The 20,085-nt window shown below is 32.3% G+C and overlaps 3 protein-coding genes and 1 long non-coding RNA gene across 7 annotated transcripts; all 4 read right to left on the bottom strand.

Moving 5' to 3' along the window:
• Nucleotides 1–1,202: 1,202 nt before the first annotated feature.
• Nucleotides 1,203–8,853, bottom strand: LOC146949181 (glutathione S-transferase 3-like). 2 transcript variants are annotated; one of them, XM_085745251.1, is made up of 2 exons: nucleotides 8,407–8,853; nucleotides 1,203–1,868 (listed from the first exon to the last, which is right to left on the bottom strand). In XM_085745251.1, exons 1-2 carry the CDS (start codon nucleotides 8,719–8,721, stop codon nucleotides 1,524–1,526), a joined length of 660 nt encoding a protein of 219 aa, XP_085601377.1. In that variant the 5' UTR covers nucleotides 8,722–8,853; the 3' UTR covers nucleotides 1,203–1,523. The 2 variants fall into 2 exon arrangements, with proteins under 2 accessions (XP_085601377.1, XP_085601376.1); XM_085745250.1 differs by lacking the exon at nucleotides 8,407–8,853 and adding an exon at nucleotides 3,578–3,916.
• On the bottom strand, nucleotides 7,384–8,393 carry LOC146949182 (uncharacterized). Its single transcript, XR_015027163.1, has 2 exons — nucleotides 7,888–8,393; nucleotides 7,384–7,782 (listed from the first exon to the last, which is right to left on the bottom strand). It is a non-coding gene; the product is annotated as an uncharacterized LOC146949182 (long non-coding RNA).
• Nucleotides 8,854–10,267: 1,414 nt separating the features above from the next.
• Nucleotides 10,268–11,113, bottom strand: LOC146949180 (uncharacterized). 2 transcript variants are annotated; one of them, XR_015025386.1, is made up of 2 exons: nucleotides 10,926–11,063; nucleotides 10,268–10,819 (listed from the first exon to the last, which is right to left on the bottom strand). XR_015025386.1 is itself a non-coding variant. In XM_085741503.1 (2 exons), the coding sequence occupies exons 1-2, from the start codon at nucleotides 11,011–11,013 to the stop codon at nucleotides 10,722–10,724; spliced, it is 183 nt and encodes a 60-aa protein (XP_085597629.1). In that variant the 5' UTR covers nucleotides 11,014–11,113; the 3' UTR covers nucleotides 10,629–10,721. The 2 variants fall into 2 exon arrangements, 1 of the variants encoding a protein (XP_085597629.1); XM_085741503.1 differs by having other exon boundaries at nucleotides 10,629–10,819; nucleotides 10,929–11,113.
• Nucleotides 11,114–13,130: 2,017 nt separating this feature from the next.
• On the bottom strand, nucleotides 13,131–18,547 carry LOC146949179 (Leucine-rich receptor-like protein kinase family protein). Of its 2 annotated transcripts, XM_085745246.1 has the most exons (4): nucleotides 16,040–18,547; nucleotides 15,113–15,910; nucleotides 14,222–14,611; nucleotides 13,131–13,492 (listed from the first exon to the last, which is right to left on the bottom strand). In XM_085745246.1, the coding sequence occupies exons 1-4, from the start codon at nucleotides 18,054–18,056 to the stop codon at nucleotides 13,473–13,475; spliced, it is 3,225 nt and encodes a 1,074-aa protein (XP_085601372.1). In that variant the 5' UTR covers nucleotides 18,057–18,547; the 3' UTR covers nucleotides 13,131–13,472. The 2 variants fall into 2 exon arrangements, with proteins under 2 accessions (XP_085601372.1, XP_085601371.1); XM_085745245.1 differs by having other exon boundaries at nucleotides 15,113–18,547.
• Nucleotides 18,548–20,085: the final 1,538 nt, after the last annotated feature.

Below are 20,085 nucleotides of genomic sequence, written 5' to 3'. Positions count from 1 at the left end.
ATGTCATTGAAAAGATACATATAGTTTTTTTTTAATAAGAAAAATATATGCTTAGTTTGGAGTGAATCATCAAATTCGTCCTTTAATTTTCACGAATCGGCCAAATTCATCCCTCAATTATGCGAAATATCAATGTAATCCCTGAATTTATTAAATGTCAATCAAGTAAGTCCTTCTGTTCAACTGGAGCGTTAATGGTGCTGACGTGGCCGTTAACCTCTCACATGTCAGACGCCACGTAGGCAAGGACTAATTTGACCGATAATAACAAACATTTATAAGGACCAAATTGATTGATTTGTAGAAAATGCTTTGGCTTTCTTCCCCAACAGATCTTTTCTTTCCCAACGACTCTTTCTTCCCCAACGACTCTTTCTTCCCCAAATATATACAATTGGAACCCTAACTACACAATCTGCAATCTACACTCCAAAATCACCAAAATTTCTTCCAATAATAAGTGGTCCAGTTCTTCCCCAATTCAAAAAACTTCAAACCCTAATCACCAAAATCGCTTAGTTTTTTGCAATATGTTTTGTCCAAAAGATATGTATAGTTTGTTACTAACAAGTAGTTCTAAAGTACTCCCTCTGTTCCTTTTTAATTGTCACATTTTAACTTTTTACACAAACTAAGACACTAAATGTATTTCACTACTTTTGATGCAATAACTTATGTTTTGCCTATAATATCCTTAATCATATTTCATATATTTCTCTCTCTGCAATAAATTACTAAGGGCATAATCGAAAAAACAACATTTAATGTTACATTGAACTTTGAAAGTGACAGTTAATTAGAAACAAAAAAATTATGTAAAAGTGACAGTTATAAAGGAACGGAGGGAGTAGCATTCAACAACTTTTGGTCAAAACTCGTTCAATTCAATTTTATACATTCTAAAAAAGTACTTTTTTTAGTAAGTACTTAATTGATATTGTGGTTGACCTACCTTCTCCTTAAAAATGTAGAGAAGTGGAAAAAAAAGTCGGGTCAAACGGTACCTTAAAATTATCAGAAATTTAAACAATGATGGATAAAATTGTTCAGAAATAAAAATTCACGACCCTTCTCATATTTATGGTTAAGATGGTGACTTGATTGATGTTGGTTCAATACGAGCTACACATTTATTTTATGTTATTTTAATCAAATTGGTATAGATTAAATCATTATTTCAATCGTAAACATAGATCACCATCTGCCACTAAAAGACGACATACGAGTCATTCATAAATCATATAAGCGTTTAACTTAAAATAACCATAGCAACAAATGACAATCATCCCTCCTCCTCCTAAAATTCCAGATGTAATACTAGACACAATCAAGTGTCTAGCAAACCATAGTACATTAATCAAAGGCTACTAAACACAAGTCAATTACACAAAGACCTTATTACAATCATATTTGGTTCCAAATGCAATATTGTAGACACACTCAAATGTCTAGCAAACCATATGATATATTAATCAAAGCCTACTAAACATAAATATTTAAAGCTTGATGCTCACAAAGTCTCTCTAATCGAATCCAAGTACTTTCTTAATGCTCACAACAAAATCATACACTTTCTTCTGATCAGGAAGAGATTTTGACACACTATCTCTCTCCATGCATCTCTTGGTCCAAGCCATTAGTTTAGGACACTCCGTTTCCATTTTGAAGTTGCCATATGTCTCAAAAGCATAAAACCAGCTATAAAAAGGAATCAAACCAATATCAAGAAACCCAAATGTGTCACCACCATAAAAAAGCTTGTCACTCAATACACCCTCTAGTGTCTTAAAGATAGAGATCAATTCCATCTTCCCTTCCTCATATTCTTCTCCTTTTGAAAGCCACATTTTCTTCCAAGTGTCATAAACCTACATATACATTCAAAGATCGGTGGGATTTAGTATGGGAAAGGAGAGTTGTTTCCCACCATGGGAAAGTTTTTTTTGTCCATTAGATTAAATAAAGAACACATCTTTATCATGGTCTGTCAGCATAAGATCTAACCACTCACCCTCTAACTCATCTTCCTCCTTGCTCCCACCACTTCACAATATCTTCCAACACCTTTTCCATGGCCGTCCACCACCACCCAATCCTTTTGTTGACCAAAATAAATCCACAAAAATAAAGGAAAATAGATCCACAAAATCGTGTTCGAATTAAGAGAAAAGTTAATTAACCACTTTAAACAACAATTTTCTCGGGGGTTTTTGGTTTTGCATCACTGATTGTTAAGCAAAATAGATCTGAAAATGTTATTTTCATGTGGTTAATTTGTCCCTAGTTCCTTGTTTGTTTTTAATAATGTTTTTTTTTCCTTTATGGATAATATTTTTTTAAAATGTAATTGAAAGTTAAAATTGTTCTTTTTGCCGCTGAAATTTTCAGATTCTTCTTCCACGAAGTGAAAATACCACAATCAGTTCTCGTATTTTGATGTTTCGCTGGTCCTATCCTAAATATATTGCTTCTTAATTTGATTGCCTTTTTTAAGCTTTGACTCAACAAAATCTAAGCATCACACTTTTAGCACCGAGTTACTAGTGATTATGGTAGATTAAAAGAATGAATTTCACCATTTTTATTAAACAAAAGCTTAACAGGAACCAAAGTGTCTTTGGGTAAATAGCCCAATTAAGCACTTATAAAATCTATGAGTTTTCCAGTAGCAACCATGGTGGTGTGTGGTGGTTGCTGAATCTATAATTTAGTGGTGGTTGTGATATGGGTGTGTGGAGACATGAAAGAGGAGGGTGGAAGATAGTGTAAAACAATAATATAGTGTTGAGAGAGTAGGATAAAAATTTGTTCCTCATTTGATCTAATGGACATAATCAACTTTTCCATGGTGGGAAAAAACACCACTTTCCCATACTAAATCCCACCTTCAAGATCAATACCGAATGTTTGTATTGTCCATCATTTAATTTACTTTATCCACGACTTTTGTTACTTATAGACGGAAATTTTTTTTTTTCCACATTTTTTACCGTTCCTGTGAAATTTCCCATCAGTTTTTTTAATCTCTGTAAAATATTTCATCAACAATTTTAGTCCTTATAAAAAATTTCTGACTTAACTTTTGGTCTATAAAAAGTTAAGGAAAATGTTACCGATACTAAAAAATGTGATCTTATTTTATAAAAATTAAAAACAAAATTATCAATATATATAGGGATCATTTACTTAATTAACCAAAAAATATATACTAACAAGGATGGAAGCCGATTTCATAAGCTAAAAAAAGAAAAAGCAAAGATGAAAATGAATTTTTATTTTAACCCTGAGATTTCTAATAAGCATATTTAAAGCCATAATTTCTAATATTTTGCACTTGAATGGATAATAGCAAATATAAAATAAAATAAATAAGCATATTAATCTTATAATTTGGAATATAACTCAAGGAAGCCTCGAGTTTAATTTTTGGATGAACAATTTTTACTACATTTTATTTTTTTTTATCGAATTTTGAATTATTAGAGTCTAATCTCATTGAAGGGTTAACAACAATACATACAACTCACCAAAATTGATTATAAAATTAAGAGGTTAACAAACCAAATTAAGAAGTTACCTTTTTGTCACTATAATCAACCCAAAATCTAGCTTGAGCTCTCTCATAAGGATTAGAAGGCATGAATGAAGCTTTATCATTCCAAACTTCATCTATGTACTGCACAATAATTGCAGATTCACAAATGGATTTACCATTATGGATAAGAACTGGAATCTTCTTATGAATTGGATTCATCTGAAGAAGTAAAGGACTCTTATTTCTAAGATCTTCTTCTTTGTACTCATATTTGACACTCTTTTCAGCTAATGCAATTCTTGCTCTCATACCAAACATGCTAGCCCATGTATCTAACAGAATTACCTCGTTCGCCATGATTGTAAAAATCCTAAGTTGTCTAGTGAGAACTGGCTAGTGCTAGTTATTTATGAAGTGGGTCATTTTCATATTTTTTGACAAAATGTGTAACCATTTTTGGATAAGATTTGAATGATATAGAAAATTATGATATGTACTTTTGGTTGGACTAAAATTCACTATATTGAAATCAAGGAATAAAGAGAGAATGATTCTTATTCTACGCAATAAACGTGGATTAGCCGGCCAATGTTAAACTAATTTTGTTCTTCTTTCTTATTGGTTTTTTATTTTATTTTTAACTTTATTTAAATTAGATTAAAGAATCAATTTGGTCTCTTGCAATTTGAATACATGTCAATGTAATCATTAAATTAAAAATAGACTTGATTGCAGTTTTACTCTTCTTATTTTCACCATTTTGTAGAATTGATCTCATTTTAAAATTTTGACAACTTTGGTCTCTACATCAAATATTATCTAAAATATGGTGATATGATATATTTTAAATGAAATTTTTTAAGATATTTTTATTACAATTTCAGAGATGTTGATATTTTTTCATCATCTTAGCATTTTTCTTTATATATATCATATCATATATCATCAAATTTCAGTTCAAAAATATGATGGGCAGACCAAAACTCTCAAATTTAAAAATACGGGGGACCAAACCCGTAAAATAGTAAAAATAGAGGACCATAATTGCAATGAAAGCTAAAAAATAATATAAAAATTTGGCATTGGCAATTCTATACGAGGGACAAATTAGTCTCTATGAAGTTTGACACTTAAGTTAATGACAATAGAAGTGAAAACGTGTCCATAACAATGCGACCATGAAAAACAATTTTAATTTAAAAATATTTTTTGGCAATTTAGTCTTTATCATGTTTATTTTATTAAATTCAAATTGTCAGCAAAAAATACTCAAATTAGTCCATCAATAGTTTGAGCCCTTTAAATCCCTCTTTAACGATTTCTACTCTCGTCGTTTTTAATTACTCATCCATAAAATAACTAATATCCATCCTTGTATCCTTCCTTTTTCTTTTTTAGCGCAAATAAATCTAATATATAATAGTTTGTCATTCTATTTCTTACTCATCTGAGGTCTGTTCGGTTCATTTAAAGAAAGGGGAGAGATTTTAACGAAGAGAAAGGGATATGATGGATTTTAGTTACATGTATGGTTGGTTCAAATGAAATGAGGAGCAAAGAGAGGAGATATTTCAGTTTGCCTATTGGTGGTAATGCTCGTCGGTTGGCTTTTTGGAATCCTCTTATTAAGCGTTTAACTACTAGATTGTCTGGTTGGAGTTCAAATTTCTTGTCCTTTGGTGGTCGTTTGGTCTTGTTGAAGTCTGTCCTATCGTCGTTGCCTGTCTACGCTCTTTCCTTTTTCAAGGCTCCATCAGGTATTGTTTCCTCTATCGAATCTATTTTTAATAAAAAAAAAATTTTTTTTTTGGGGGGGGGGGGGGGGGGAGTGTAGACCACAGGAAAATATCTTGGATTGATTGACAAACTATTTGTCGGAGTCAGGAGGTTGGTGGTTTGGGGGTAAGGAGAATTAGGGATTTTAATAGAGCTCTGTTAGGGAAGTGGTGCTGGAGGTTGTTAGTGGAGAGGGATAGGTTATGGTTTAGGGTGTTGGCAGCGAGATATGGAGTAGAGGGGGGTCGGTTGTCTGTAGGTGGTGGCCATGAGGTTTCAAGTTGGTGGAGGGATATATCCGCTTTGAGGGAGGAGGAGTGGTTTCATAGTAACGTTCATCAGTTAGTGGGAGATGGTAAAAATTCTTTATTTTGGACGGATGTGTGGGTAGGTGGATTGTCGTTTAGGGACCGATTTAATAGACTTTTTGAGCTCTCTTTATTGAAGGAGGAGTCTGTTTTTGGTATGTTTTCTTTAGGGTGGGGGGTAGAGGGTGGTGCGTGGAGGTGGAGGCGAAGTTTGTTTGCGTGGGAAGAGGAGTTAGTGGGGGAGCTTAGGCTTTTACTTCATAATATTTCCTTGCAGGTTGATAGAGTTGATAGATGGTTGTGGAGGTTGGAAACTTCATCAGTGTATTCGGTTCGTAGTGCTTATAACTTGTTGTCGGCTTCTCCTCATGTCGAACAAGTGGTGCCTGCGTCCTCTCTATGGCACAAGAACGTTCCTTTGAAGGTGATCATTTTTGCCTGGCGTCTGTTTCGGGATAGACTTCCTACCAAATACAATCTTTTCCGTCGGAATGTTATTACTTTTGATGCTCAGTATTGCGTTGGAGGCTGTGAGGAAATTGAAACATCTTCCCACTTGTTTTTACAGTGTGATTTTTTTTCGATATGTTTGGATGTTCATTCTCAGGTGGATTGGTGTTTGTTCAGTTATGCATAGCGATGTACAATGTCATTTTAATCAGTTCAGTTTTCTTGGTGGTGTTGCAAAATCAAAACAACATATTTTACAGGCTATCTGGTTTGCAACTGCTTGGGAAATTTGGAAAGAAAGAAACAACAGGGTATTCAAGGACAAAATTAGCACAATTCATCAGGTAGTAGACAAGATTAAGTCGACAACTTTCATATGGTTGAAAGGAAAATACATCAATCTTCCTCTCAATTACCACGGTTGGTGGCTTAGTCCGTTTACTACTCTTGGCATAGGTTAATTGTTAGTTTTTGTGGTTGTTTTCTTCCGCATTTGCGGTTTGGTTTCTCTTGTAATTATAATGTGATTCTGTTTGAACTTTGGTGTTTCTTCCCTAGCACAGCTTGTGCTGGGAAGGCCATTTTGAGGTGGTAATACAAATTCATTTTAGTCTCTTCAAAAAAAAAAATGTTTAATTCACAAGGTGTAAACAAATTTAAAACCAATTTACATTTTCTTTTATCAAGTTTTGATGTTTATGGTTCATACTTTGAACACAATTTTTCTCACAAAACTCATATTGTTAATCAATTTTCTCTCACTAATGCAAAAAACACTTTTAAATAAAATAGAAATGACTTCTTAAGCCAGATCCGCATCCGACATAATATCAAAAAATTTAACAATTATTGAATTAGATTAGGAGTCAACTAAAAAACGACTTCTTAGGTCGGCTAAAGCATTATCGACTTAATATGAAACATTGAAATTAAAAATACACAATTAAACCGTGGCCAACTAATTTTTAAAAATTAAATAAATTAGCTCCACACATACTTGCCAAAACAAGCTATTTTGCCGTCCCCGTAAGTTTAACTCAATTGATAAAGACAATGCATAATATATGAAAAGTTCGGGTTTCGAACTCCGAACACTAAAAAAAAATAGTTATTTTGCCCGTCTCAATGACATAATAAGGACTAGCTTGTTTTTCAATGTAACAAAAAATTGGATAAAAATATATGACAACATAACAACTTTATGGGAATATAGAAAGCAAGAGAGGGAAACATAGAAGTAGAAGAAAAAAAATAATCATCATAGAAAAGATGAATCAAAATTAGAGCTATATATTAGAAGAATATAGATGAAGGTGGAAGAACAAAAAGTGAACAAGATCGTATTGTATTCTTTAAGGTGTATCATTTACAACCCAATGTGTCTAATTTATAGAACATAAGCACTAAAAGTAAAGGCCACTAGCAATTAGTAAGGCCTGCCTAACAAGTACTAAGATCGTCCACTAATCCCCCTAATGAGAGTTCTAAATCAAGCAAATGAGTTTAAAGGACAAAAATACAAATAAAAGTGAGGAAAATTATAGGAGTAGCAACATTATATAAAATTGTTGGATTACAAGCAACATAACATTATTTTTTAACTTAATTGTTATACTTAGATGCATTCACAAATACGACGAATGCAATTTGGTGTTGAAGGAGGGAAGCACGTACTTCTTGGACAACTAAAGCTAGTCACGCAAGGAACAGAACCTGCGATGTCAAATGCAAATAAAACGATTTTTTCTAAAAGGTGATGAAATATTGTGTGTAAGAAAAATTAGAAATTAAAATTTGGTATGAAAAATGAAGACCTACCACCGTTGATTAGACCCTCGGTTAGAACAAGTAAAAGAGAAAAAAAGATGATCAAAGCATAAAATAATCAGATGTTTGGAGTCATACTTTCTCTTTTTTGCATATGTAATAAATAGAAAATTATCGGATCGCTTTATAAGATAAGAAATCCATTTTTTTTTTTTGAGGGAGAAATCCATGCTTGTTAACTTTAATTAAATAGCTTTTATCATTTACAAGTTGTAAGAGGCCATTCATAAATTGAAGTTACTGTTAAATGTATCTAAAGAATGTTAGTGTGTCGTGTTTCCCTTTCTCTCGATCAATCAATCATTCACTTAACTTTGGTAAAAATATCATATAAAATTTTGATGTTTTTGAAAGTTCATCTTTCTTTTTTTTTATTTAACTTTTATATTTTTTTGTAACTGAACTCTGAATTATTATTAGAGTCTTGTCTCATTGAAGGGTTAAAAACAATATAACCCACCAAAATTGATTATGAAATTAAGAGGTTAACAACCCAAATTAAGAAGTTACCTTTTTGTCACTATAATCAACCCAAAATCTAGCTTGAGCTCTCTCATAAGGATTAAAAGGCATCAATGAAGCTTTATCATTCCAAACTTCATCTATGTATTGCACAATAATTGCAGATTCACAAATGGATTTACCATTATGGATAAGAACTGGAATCTTCTTATGAATTGGATTCATCTGAAGAAGTAAAGGACTCTTATTTCTAAGATTTTCTTCTTTATACTCATATTTAACACTCTTTTCAGCTAATGCAATTCTTGCTCTCATACCAAACATGCTAGCCCATGTATCTAACAGAATTACCTCGTTCCCCATGATTGTAAAAATCCTAAGTTGTCTAGTGAGAACTGGCTAGTGCTAGTTATTTATGAAGTGGGTCATTTTCATATTTTTTGACAAAATGTGTAACCATTTTTTGGATAAGATATAAATGATGGTGCCGTATAAAATGAACCTTTGAAAATATTGGTCTAAGATGGACCAATTGTCTGTACAGTTAGATCATATGAACCCACCAAACCTCACCATGGTCTATAAACACTAAATTTAACACATATAGCCTATCATATCACTCTCATTTACTCTATCTATTATTCCTTATCTTCCAGATTTCCTGAGAGGCAGCAGTAAAGCCTCATGAGTTTATTATTTTAATTATTTTATCACGATTATGATAAACAAGATTTTAAAAGTCTTAGAGTTGGTGGGTTCGAATACCACGATTTTAAAAGTCTAACGTTAATTAATCAAATAATAAACAAGATTAGATAAAATAATTATAAAAAAAAAACTCATAGACCGTGAAATTTTAATTACTCTCTCAATACTCACAACACAAGTTACAAACTCAAGGTTGCGTTGTATCTTTGGCTTTTTGTTATCTTTTTGGCACATGCTTGGTAATATGGTAAGCTTTTTTTGAGTTTTGAATTTTCTCACTCTAGAAGAAACGATGAAACTTGCTTCAGCCTTGCAAATGGTGTTTCTATAATATAGACAAGTAGTAGCAGGGATTGGGAGCTTGGGTCAGCCATCTGCAGTAGAAAATTAGAATATGATATGATTTTAGTTTTGGGTTTTTTGGGAATTGAGATTGTGAATGGAGCTCTTTATAGTTCTTACATTTTGATGATTAGTATTAAGCTTTGAAACACTTTGAAAGAGAAAGGAACCGAAGTTGAAAGTGAAAGAGAAAGAGAAAGCTTGCGAGAGGTGAAGTTGATGGATTGTATTTGGTGCAGATGGACTATGATAAGAATTGATAGCTGATTTAATCTAATGGTTAAAAAAAAATTGGTCCATCTTGGACCAAAACTGCAAAGGTCCAAGCTAAATGGCACCTATGAATGATATAGAAAATTCTGAAATGTACTTTTGGTTGGACCAAGATTTACTATATTGAAAATCAAGGAATCAATAAAAATAGAATGATTCTGATTCTACGCACAATAAACGTGGATTAGCCAGCCAATGTTAAAATAATTTTGTTCTTCTTTCTTATAGAATTTTCTTTTTAATAATTTTATTTAAATTAGACTAAAGAATCAATTGGTCTCGTGCAATTTGAATACATGTCAATGTAACCCTTAGATAAAAAAATATACTTAATTGCAGTTTTACTCTCTCTATTTTTACTATTTTGCGGAATTGATCTCGTATTTTAAAATTTGACAGTTTTGGAGCTTGCAATAAATATATTGTCTAAAATTTAGTGATATGACATATTTTAAATGAATTAGAAACATTTCTTACAATTTCATAGATGTTATTTTCTCATCATCTTAGCATCTTATTCTTGGAAGAGATGAATCAAAATTAGAGCAATATATTAGAAGAGTATATAGATGAAGGTGGAAGAACGAAAAGAGAAAAATATAGACTTCGTATTGTATTCTTTAAGGTGTATCATTTACAACCAAATGTGTCTAATTATAGAACATAAATATGTGAATCATCACAGTAGCATTAAAAGTAAAGGCCACTAACAATTTGTAAGGCCAGCCTAATAACAAGTACTAATTTCATCCACTAATCCGCTAATGGAGTTTTCTAGATAAACCAAATGAATTGAAATGACAAAGAAGTATAAATAAATAAAATTGACAAAAATTGTATGAGTGCCAACATTATGACGTACATTTTTTTTTTTGTCGAGGTTTGAACCCCGGATCTTGCATATTTTATGCATTGTTCATATCAACTGAGTTAAACTCACGAGGACACGTACATGTTCTTTAAAAAAAAAATTATGACGTACATATAAATTATTCGATTACAAGTAACATACAATTATGTTTTTAACTTAAATGTTATACTTAGATGCACTCACAAATACGACGAATGCAATTTGGTGTTGAAGGAGGGTAGCACGTACTTCTTGGACAACCAAAGCTAGTCACGCAAGGAAGAGAACCTGCGATGTCAAATGTAAATAAAACAATTTTTTTCTAAAAGGTGATGAAATATTGTGTGTAAGAAAAATTAGAAATTAAAATTTGGTATGAAAAATGAAGACCTACCACCGTTGATTAGACCACCGTCGGTTAGAACAAGTAAAAGAGAAAGAAAGATGATCAAAGCATAAAATAATCTGATGTTTGGAGTCATACTTTCTCTTTTTTATTATATGTAATAATAGAAAATTATCGAATCGCTTTATAAGATAAGAAATCCATGCTTTTTTTTTTTTTTTTGAGGGAGAAATCCATGCTTGTTAACTTTAATTAAATAGTTTTTATCATTTACAAGTTGTAAGAGGCCATTCATAAATTGAAGTTATTGTTAAATGTATCTAAAGAACGTTAGTGTGTCGTGTTTCCCTTTCTCTCGATCAATCAATCATTCCCTTAACTTTGGTAAAAATATCATATAAAATTTTGATGTTTTTGAAAGTTCATTTTTCTTTTTTTTATTGAACTTTTATATTTTTTTTTATTTCTCTCTTTTAGCCTTTCATGTTAAACAACGGAAACATATCAAAAGAATAACAATAATAATGATTGATGTGACCAAAAAAACAATAATGATGGTTGATGACAAAATATGTCTCTAGCAATTAAAAGTATCATATGATAATTTTTTTATGGAAAAATTATAGGATCTATTGAAATAGAAAATGTAAGAGAATATTCATAAGTTCTAACTCAACTGACAAAAAAATATTGAAATTATTAGGTCGTCGGACATCATGACCGAGATTCGAACGCCGGCACCTCCATTTATCTGTATGAGTATAATAATTTTATCATTTTGTCTATCTAAAAAAAGAATATGAAAGGTATTTATTGAAACCGTGTGTTTGAAGAGCATCACATATGTTCTATAATATAGAGAATTACATAAGTAAGAGAATTAATTAAATAATTTGTTACGTAGTTTGCTAATAAATTTGCTATGCTAAGAACCTTTACGGATAGCTAAAATATATTTACAATTAGAGGAATGCTAGCAACACTCTCTTTTGAGCACTCTCTCTAACACTCACTCCTTTATTGGGTGAAATCAATGTATGTCCCACCACTTTATGTGGGTTCCATTTCCAAAGTGTAGGTCCTCCATTGATTTCACCCAATAAAAGAGTGAGTGCTAGAGAGAGTGTTCAAAAGAGAGTGTTCAAAAGAGAGTGGGATGCCTCTTTACAATTATTCCAATTATTATTTAGTTAAATATCAACATCTCCCTCAAGTTGAAGCATGTAAAATCCTTAGATTGGGATGCCTCAATACCTAAAAAATAAGAGTTTAGCAAGGTCTTTTGTTCGTAATTTATTAGAAAGATGTTGTCATTAATGATAGAGTATTTCTTGTTAATTGTTTCAATTGTTGTCACTAATGATCTTGGATTAGCGAGAGTCTTCTCTTTCTTTATGTTCTAAACTTTTGTTTTGATATCGATACATATTTTACGTTGTGATTTTCTGTAGAAATAGAGTTCACGAGTTATTATTGTTGTAACCATTCATGTATTGTTTGTACAAATATTAAATTTTCAAACTTCAGTTTGACCTCACTAAGGATTTCAGGTTAACCAGTTGGAAATATATATGATTTCGAGATCACATTAGATTAAATTTTCATGGCACTCACCTATATTGATCTATGTCATAAAGTGTATTGATATGACGGTCGTTGGGATATAGTCACATTATACGTCATTGAAAATAACCACGATGATTCCATTATTGATGTATGAGGTGGACCAGATTGTAAATAGGAAATATAAAGATAAATATCATTCAGACGCGCCCCTAAATAACTCCTAAATAACTCTGATATAATAGATTATATTTCAATGTTATTATGTGGGAAAATATCTATATATGAGAGGCTATCATAAAGGTTCGTCCATGTTGTGTGTTTCAAACCGCCGTCTCTCTCTGTTTCAAATCTTTATTGTTGAGAGGCTACCATCAAAGGCTCATCCAAGTATTCTTAATTACAGAGTTATTATCTTTGATAGACCAAACATGTCGTAGATACTAATTTATATGCATGTTCATTTGTTTATTTCACACTAAGTTATATGATTTTAATATTTATAGAACACATTTTATATTAATGAATTAATATATTAATCACAAACAAGCCTGACTTATAGATCATAGCTTATGTAGCCTTTGTAGCTCAACTATACAGATTTAAAAGGTAGGTTGGAGGAGGTTGAAAGAATGCGTGAAAGTGAAAGGAAAGTAAAAATGAGATATAAGTTAAAAGTGAAAAGGGATATGGTTGAAACAAAGATAGTCATCATTAATTTAAGGTTCAAAGAGTTGGGGAGATTTTTGTATGCTCAACTCACTATCTAAGGCATCGAACAAAGAATGCCAACATTGAGAAGAGTTTTGTTGTGTTAATAGAATCATCATAAATACTACATTAGACTTGTTTGATACCCTTTGGATGAAGAACATGAGCATGATTGTGTTAAAGTATTGCATTTTTTACTTTCTTTGAGGTAAAGTTATTTATTCATTTGAGCTAGGGGACATCATTGATCAAGATTCAAACATGTGGAAATGTATTGCCCAAATAACTCTCCTTTGAGGACACAGTGAAGCTTCTTCAAATTCACTGCTCAAGACTATCATCTGCATGCACAAAATAAGACAGATCAATATGTTTTCTATATATATTAATAAAAATTTCATCTATGAATTTCAATAGGTCATTACTTGATAAAAAAATGTATGAGGTGAATTGTTCCACCATGTACAATATCCATGAAATTTTTAGGGGGCAACTAATATATAGGAAGAAAATAATTGATTCTCTTATGTGATTTTTTCATGCATTTATGTGAAATTTTGGTACAATATGATCTTGTGAGAATGTAATGTCTCTCTATCTTCAAATACAATGTATGCACTCCCTCCTATCTCTTCAACCACTTATCAATCGTTAGATTAATCTAACGAATGATATTTGATCGGAGGGAAGCTAAGGCTAAGGGCAGACAAAAATTTTGCTTACTCTTGTCAAGTGAACATCTCATACTAGAGTATCTACTCCTTTATATTAGTTATCAAAATAATACAATTTTCCCTAATTCTAAATATCTTTTAGATTCTAAATATCTTTTAGAAAGAAAATAAACACCGTCCGAAATATAAAACTTTTTTCAAATTACTATATATATATTTTAAAACATGATCCTTATTAATTTAGTACTGCTTTGTCTTGAAAAATGAAAAGTCGGTGTTGGACATATCTACGTACAAAATAGACACATTAAATGTATTAACTACTAGTACTATTCTTAAGGGACAGAGCTAGTAATAAAAATGATTATCATTCATTGAACACTTGAGCAATCTAACCTTTGGAAGAAGAGCTTTTATATTCTTCAAGTGGACATTCAGATGTAGGAGAGTTTGGTGATTGGTTGACATATTCCCTAGCATCAATCAACATTGCAATGACCTCTCTCATTGTAGGCCTATTAAGTGGAGATGAACTTGTGCAAAACAGTGCAATTTTTAGAATAAGAGACATTTCTTCAACAGTTTTTTGTTCACTCAAATTCAATCTCTTGTCAAATAATTCAGATGTAGGTATTGATGCTTGAATTGATCTCCTCACCCAGCTCACTAAATCACCACCTTGCTCCAATGGTTGCACTGGTGACCTACCAGTTACTAGTTCCAGCAAAACTACCCCAAAACTATAGATGTCACATTTTTCAGTCACCTTCATTGTGTAAGCATATTCTGAAAATAAATATAAATCAAGCAACAATTAGAATGCAGCAGGTACAATGACTTAATCATGATTCTAAATTGTGGTCGCAGTCGCAATTGTCTTACATTACAATCATGTAACTGCAACCTATATATTGAGGTCATGTGTTGTCTATACAGTCGAAATTGTGGTTGCGATGCCATTAAGACGACATCAAAACCTTTTATATTGCGGACACCATTGCAGTTATGGACCGTAATTTAAAATTGTTAGAACCATGATATCGTGGAATAATGCAGGCTACTGTGGTCAATGCAGCTGAAATTGTAGTTTCAGAATAAAAATTGTGAAAAATCAACTTGGTATAATATTGTGCTAAACATTAAGGTAATGGAAATTTTCTGCTGGTACTATCCCTTGACATGTTTTCTTAAGTATAAGCTATTCTTTTTTCAACTCATTTTATAAAAGTGAACAAAGGAAAGTAAACTATAATTGATGTAGTGCCTTTGTATTGAACTTATTCGTACCTGGGGCAATGTAGCCATATGATCCAGCAACAGCAGACATAGATTTTGATAATGAAAAGTCAATCAACTTTGCTAATCCGAAGTCTCCAACATGAGCCTGAAACATATGGTCAAGCAAAATGTTGTTCGACTTAATATCTCGATGAATGATTTGAGGTTTACAATCATAATGAAGATAACATAATCCTTCTGCTGCTCCTAAAGCTATTTTATATCTAATATTCCAATCCAATACACATTCTTTTGAACTTGAATGAAGTTTTTCTCCAAGGCTTCCATTTTCCATGTATTGATACAAGAGAAGATTTGAATCCTCATGAAAACAAAATCCATGCAGCTTCACTATGTTCCTGTGCCTGATCTTTCCGAGTGTTGAAATCTCCGCAAGGAAGCTTCGGTCCATACTCGTTCCTTCTCCGCCTCGTGCATTCAGCTTCTTGACAGCGATAACTTCACCATCGTTCATAACAGCTTTATAGACAGTTCCACAAGCTCCTCTTCCTATAACTTCACCTTCTGAAAAATTTCCAGTAGCTTCCAAGAGATCATTGTAAGTGAAGCCTTCTTTTGGAAAGTAATAGTTATCTAACACATTAGACTTTGTTTGTTCTTCGATTGAAACAAAAGAATCGCTGCGGTGGCGCCTCATCATAGTCCAACATATACAAACTATGAAAATAAGAGAAACAAAACCAATCACTCCAGATACAATGCTCACTATCTTTTCCCTTGATAAACCGTCTTTCACTGGCTTTGCATGATGAGATGAACCTAAAGATGGATGACAGTGATTAGTACCTACACGGCACAAACCATTGTTCCCCAAAAAATTCGTCAAGTCCATCTTTCTGAATGTAGTTGTGTCAGGAACAGCTCCTATCAGCTTATTGTTAGATACATTGCATGTTAAAAGACTAGGCAACTCACCAATTGATGAAGGAATTTCACCGACAAGTTGATTATCATTCAAGTAAAGTGATTCTAGCATTTGCAAGCTCCCTAAGCTATCAGGAATCGTACCAGAAAGATTGTTGTGACTCAAGTTAAGTGCTATTTGAAGAGCAGAGAGTCTCCCCAAATGAAAAGAGATTCGTCCTGAAAACCGATTGCCACCAAGCTCCAAATCAGTTAGCCGAATAAGGTCTCCCAAAGTGCCTGGTATTTCTCCAGAAAGCATGTTATCAGAAACTTTTAGTAGCTCCAAATTCACAAGATTTCCAATTGAATTTGGAAGCATACCAGTAAACTTATTCCGTCTAAGATCAAGCCTCTGCAGCATCACACAGTTTCCTAATTCGTCCGGAATACTTCCACCTAAACTGTTAGACGAGACATTGAATGTGACAAGTTGTGATAAATTTCCAATCTCAGAAGGGAGATAACCAGAAAAATGATTATCTGACAAGCGAAGCCTAACTAAATTCCGAAGTTGACCAATTTCAGGGCTAATAAACCCTGAGAATCGGTTCTGATGAAGCTCGAGCGCGGTAAGATTATGAAGTTCATACAGTTCAACAGGTAAACTTCCTGTCAAAAGATTGTCTCCCAACATTAACTGCACAAGTGACTTGCAAGTTTTCAAGCTATAAGGAATATTTCCAAAGAGCCTATTTGATCCAAGGCTAAGGAATTGAAGCTGCTGATATTCACAAAGATGGATTGGTATCATACCGACAAGATTATTTTCGGATATGTCAAGAATAGTAAGGTTCTTAACAGCTCCAAGATGAGGTGGAATCACACCTTCAAGTTGATTATCAAATAACTGCAAATCCTCCATGAGTTCAAGATTTTGAAACTCCAATGGAATTCTACCAGTTAGGTTATTCAATGACAAATCTAAATTTCTTAGCAGCCTCAAATTTCCAAGCTCCTTTGGAATATGACCCTGCAAATGGTTTTCAAATAGGTGAAGCAAGGTAAGATTAGAGATTTGACCTAACTCTTTAGGAATGATACCAATCAAATGGTTTTCTGAAAGATCAATCTCAACAGCATTAGTACAGTTTCCTAACTCAGGTGGAATTGTTCCATTCAACTGATTAGTATACATGTACAACCTCTTCAACCGCGATAGCCTTCCGATATCTTTCGGGACATCACCAATCAATGAATTTTGATGCAAAGCAAGTAATTCAAGGCTACTAATGTTTCCAATCTCAGGAGGAAGCTCACCAGAAAAAGAGTTTTGCCATAAAATCAAATTAGTAAGTTTCTGAAGCTTTTGAAGCTCTTTCGGAATAGAACCTACTAACTGATTCTGTGCTAACCCTAATGTCTCTAAACTTTCACACTCACTAATTTCTGAAGGTAATGTTCCTGAAAGACCATTCAAACCTGCTCTTATAACTCTAAGCTTCTTCAACTTACAGATTGATTTCGGAATGATTCCGGTTAAGTTATTGCTATAAATAACTAACTCCTCAAGTGATGTTAGTTCTCCAATCTCATTTGGAATTTCACCATACATGTAATTTTCACAAAGGTAAAGTTTTCTAAGGGTTTTGATTTTCCAAACAAGAGAGAGAAATGGTCCATGAAGCCTATTAGTACAAAGGTCTAAAACCTCAAGTTTATTACAATTATCAAAAAAAGGTTCTGAAATTGGACCAGAGATGAAATTTTTGGAAAGATTCAACTCAACTAAATATGGAAGATTACATATAGTAGGAGACAAACTACCAGAAAGATTAAAGTGGTAAAGATTAACAGAAGTTACCAATGAATCAGTGCAAGACACACCAGTCCAATTGCATGGAGTTGAATCAGAAGGATTCCAGTTAACAAGATTGTTATCTGAATCTACAAGAGTAATTGTAAACTTCAAAAGAGTTGAACCTTCTTCATTGATTGAACTTACAAAGAAGATTCCAAGACTAAATAATAAAATCATGTAAAAGTGAAAAAACACATTTTTTGAGTGGAAACTTAACTCCAATCTCATTTTTTTCAAAGGAAAATCAACAAAAACATAAAAAGGTTGGCTTAAAAATCAAAACAAAAACATCAAAAACTTGACAAGAACAGAAGCTAAACACATATAGTGTGTGTGAACATGAGAAAATTGAGAAGTTCAAGACAAAACAGAAGATGACATAGAAAATGGAAATAAAAACAAAAGATACCGTGTTGTTAAAGAAATGAAATGACCCTTTTGGTTAGGAGAAAAATTAAATAGACCCATGAAAGCAATGAATACATAACAGAGAGATAAATAAGAGAGAGAAAGTAAAGTTATAAACTTTGATTGATGAGAGCATGAAAAAGTTTAGATAAACCGTGAAATATATGATCATGATTATTGAGTCAACTCCATATTGTGTTACACTACTTTACAGCAAAGTAGCATAAACAAACTAGTTACTACTGTTCTTGTTTTTGTTTTTGTTTTCATCATTGTAACTTGTTCTTTTCTTTGTTATGTTTTTGGTCCATGTTCTTGTAATGAAATTAATCAGAACCATAATGTGTGGTTTTTTTTTTTATGTACTGTTACTATATCATATGTGTTTGACTAAATGGTATGTGTGGAATGAAAAAAGAGAGAATAAGGACGTGTGGATTTGTTAGGATCATCACAATTCTCCGCCATTGTTGCTGAGCCTACCATTATGGGAATTTAATTTTGGTTGAGTCATTGGTGTAATCATTTCCAATATGAATATGAATGAATATATGTGAAAGTTAGTGCCATAGTGCCTAAATTCAGCTCAATTCTATACAGTACTCTAATTTTCTCCACCGCCACTCATTCAAGATATCACATGTTGGTCAACATGATATGATATATTGTCAATATATACTGCTTAATTGCTTATATATATGATGACATAAGGTTACTTAGGTGTAAGATAAGTGATTTTGACATAAGTCTAAAATATTAGTAATTATTAATAATTCAAGTGATTAGTAAGTACTATAATCATGGTTGAAAGGGAATAGCAAGTTCATAAAACATAAGATCACAACTAAGATTGAAGGATCTTACCCAATTAATTTTGTAGAATCAAAAGGAGATAATTTAGTCAATATCTTATCCTCTTTTAAAAAAAAAAATTACTTTGTTCTAATAAAAAATATTATTACTTAAATTTTAAGAGCAAAAAGGTAAATTAATTTTAAAATTCATCGCCTCCCATTATGAATCAAACATGTTTTTAATTAAAATCTATGTCTTTCTCTCCCCTTCTCTTTTTAATAATCAAACATATATTTAACTAAAATATCTTCATTTTCCTCACCTCCGTTAAAATCTCTCACCTCCCTTCTCATTCGTTGAACTGAACAGACCCTAAGTAGAGGAAGATATTGTAGTTGTTTTAGATTTGACATTGATCATTTGGTTGATAATATATATATATATATATATATATATATATATATATATATATATATATATATATATATATATATATATATATATATATATATATATGAAAGGGATTTGCTAGAACACACCCACTAGTTTTTATGTGGAAGTGTTTTAGCAAGCTACACCTTAACGTGTATTTAACTACTTTTTAGTTATAACTTGCTAAAACACACATTCTAAAAAATAAGTGGGTGTATCCTAGCAAATGCCTATAGGAGTTGCTAACATACACCCACTTATTTTTTAGAATGTGTGTTTTAGCAACATTCACCTTAAGGTGTATTTAACAACTTTTTAGTTATATCTTTGCTAAAACACACCTTAATAAAAACTAGTGGGTGTATCCTAGCAAACCCCTATATGAAATATGTAAGTATGAATTATTTTATGCAAATTTATTTCCATCACATTCTTTTAGTTGCAGATCCAAAATCGCAGCCTTCTCTCTCTGAACAGTTTCAAACGCGCCGTCCTCCTCTCCTTCCAAATCTCCGTCGTCAAGATGTAGATGGTGCTGGTTGGTGGTGCGACAATGGGTAAGCCATCTGCATCGCCTCTCTATTCTCTCGACGGCTTCGTCGGGAGTCCAGGCGCACTGTGT

Source organism: Medicago sativa, chromosome 2 (genome assembly GCF_051527215.1).
Source record: "Medicago sativa cultivar Bolivia chromosome 2, Bolivia_mono, whole genome shotgun sequence".
Classification (NCBI taxonomy): domain Eukaryota; kingdom Viridiplantae; phylum Streptophyta; class Magnoliopsida; order Fabales; family Fabaceae; genus Medicago; species Medicago sativa.
Note: the sequence above shows the minus strand (reverse complement) of the source record. Positions and strands in the feature narration are given on the sequence as shown.

Coding starts and splice junctions, on each gene's coding strand:
- LOC146949181 (XM_085745251.1), bottom strand. CDS start 8,721: ATGGGGAACGAGGTAATTCTGTTAGATACATGGGCTAGCATGTTTGGT. Junction 1,869..8,406: donor TTGATTATAGTGACAAAAAG/GTAACTTCTTAA, acceptor ATGTATATGTAG/GTTTATGACACTTGGAAGAA.
- LOC146949180 (XM_085741503.1), bottom strand. CDS start 11,013: ATGACTCCAAACATCAGATTATTTTATGCTTTGATCATCTTTCTTTCT. Junction 10,820..10,928: donor CGACGGTGGTCTAATCAACG/GTGGTAGGTCTT, acceptor TTGACATCGCAG/GTTCTCTTCCTTGCGTGACT.
- LOC146949179 (XM_085745245.1), bottom strand. CDS start 18,056: ATGAGATTGGAGTTAAGTTTCCACTCAAAAAATGTGTTTTTTCACTTT. Junction 14,612..15,112: donor ATATGGCTACATTGCCCCAG/GTACGAATAAGT, acceptor ATTTATTTTCAG/AATATGCTTACACAATGAAG. Junction 13,493..14,221: donor TAAAAGCTCTTCTTCCAAAG/GTTAGATTGCTC, acceptor TTGTGCATGCAG/ATGATAGTCTTGAGCAGTGA.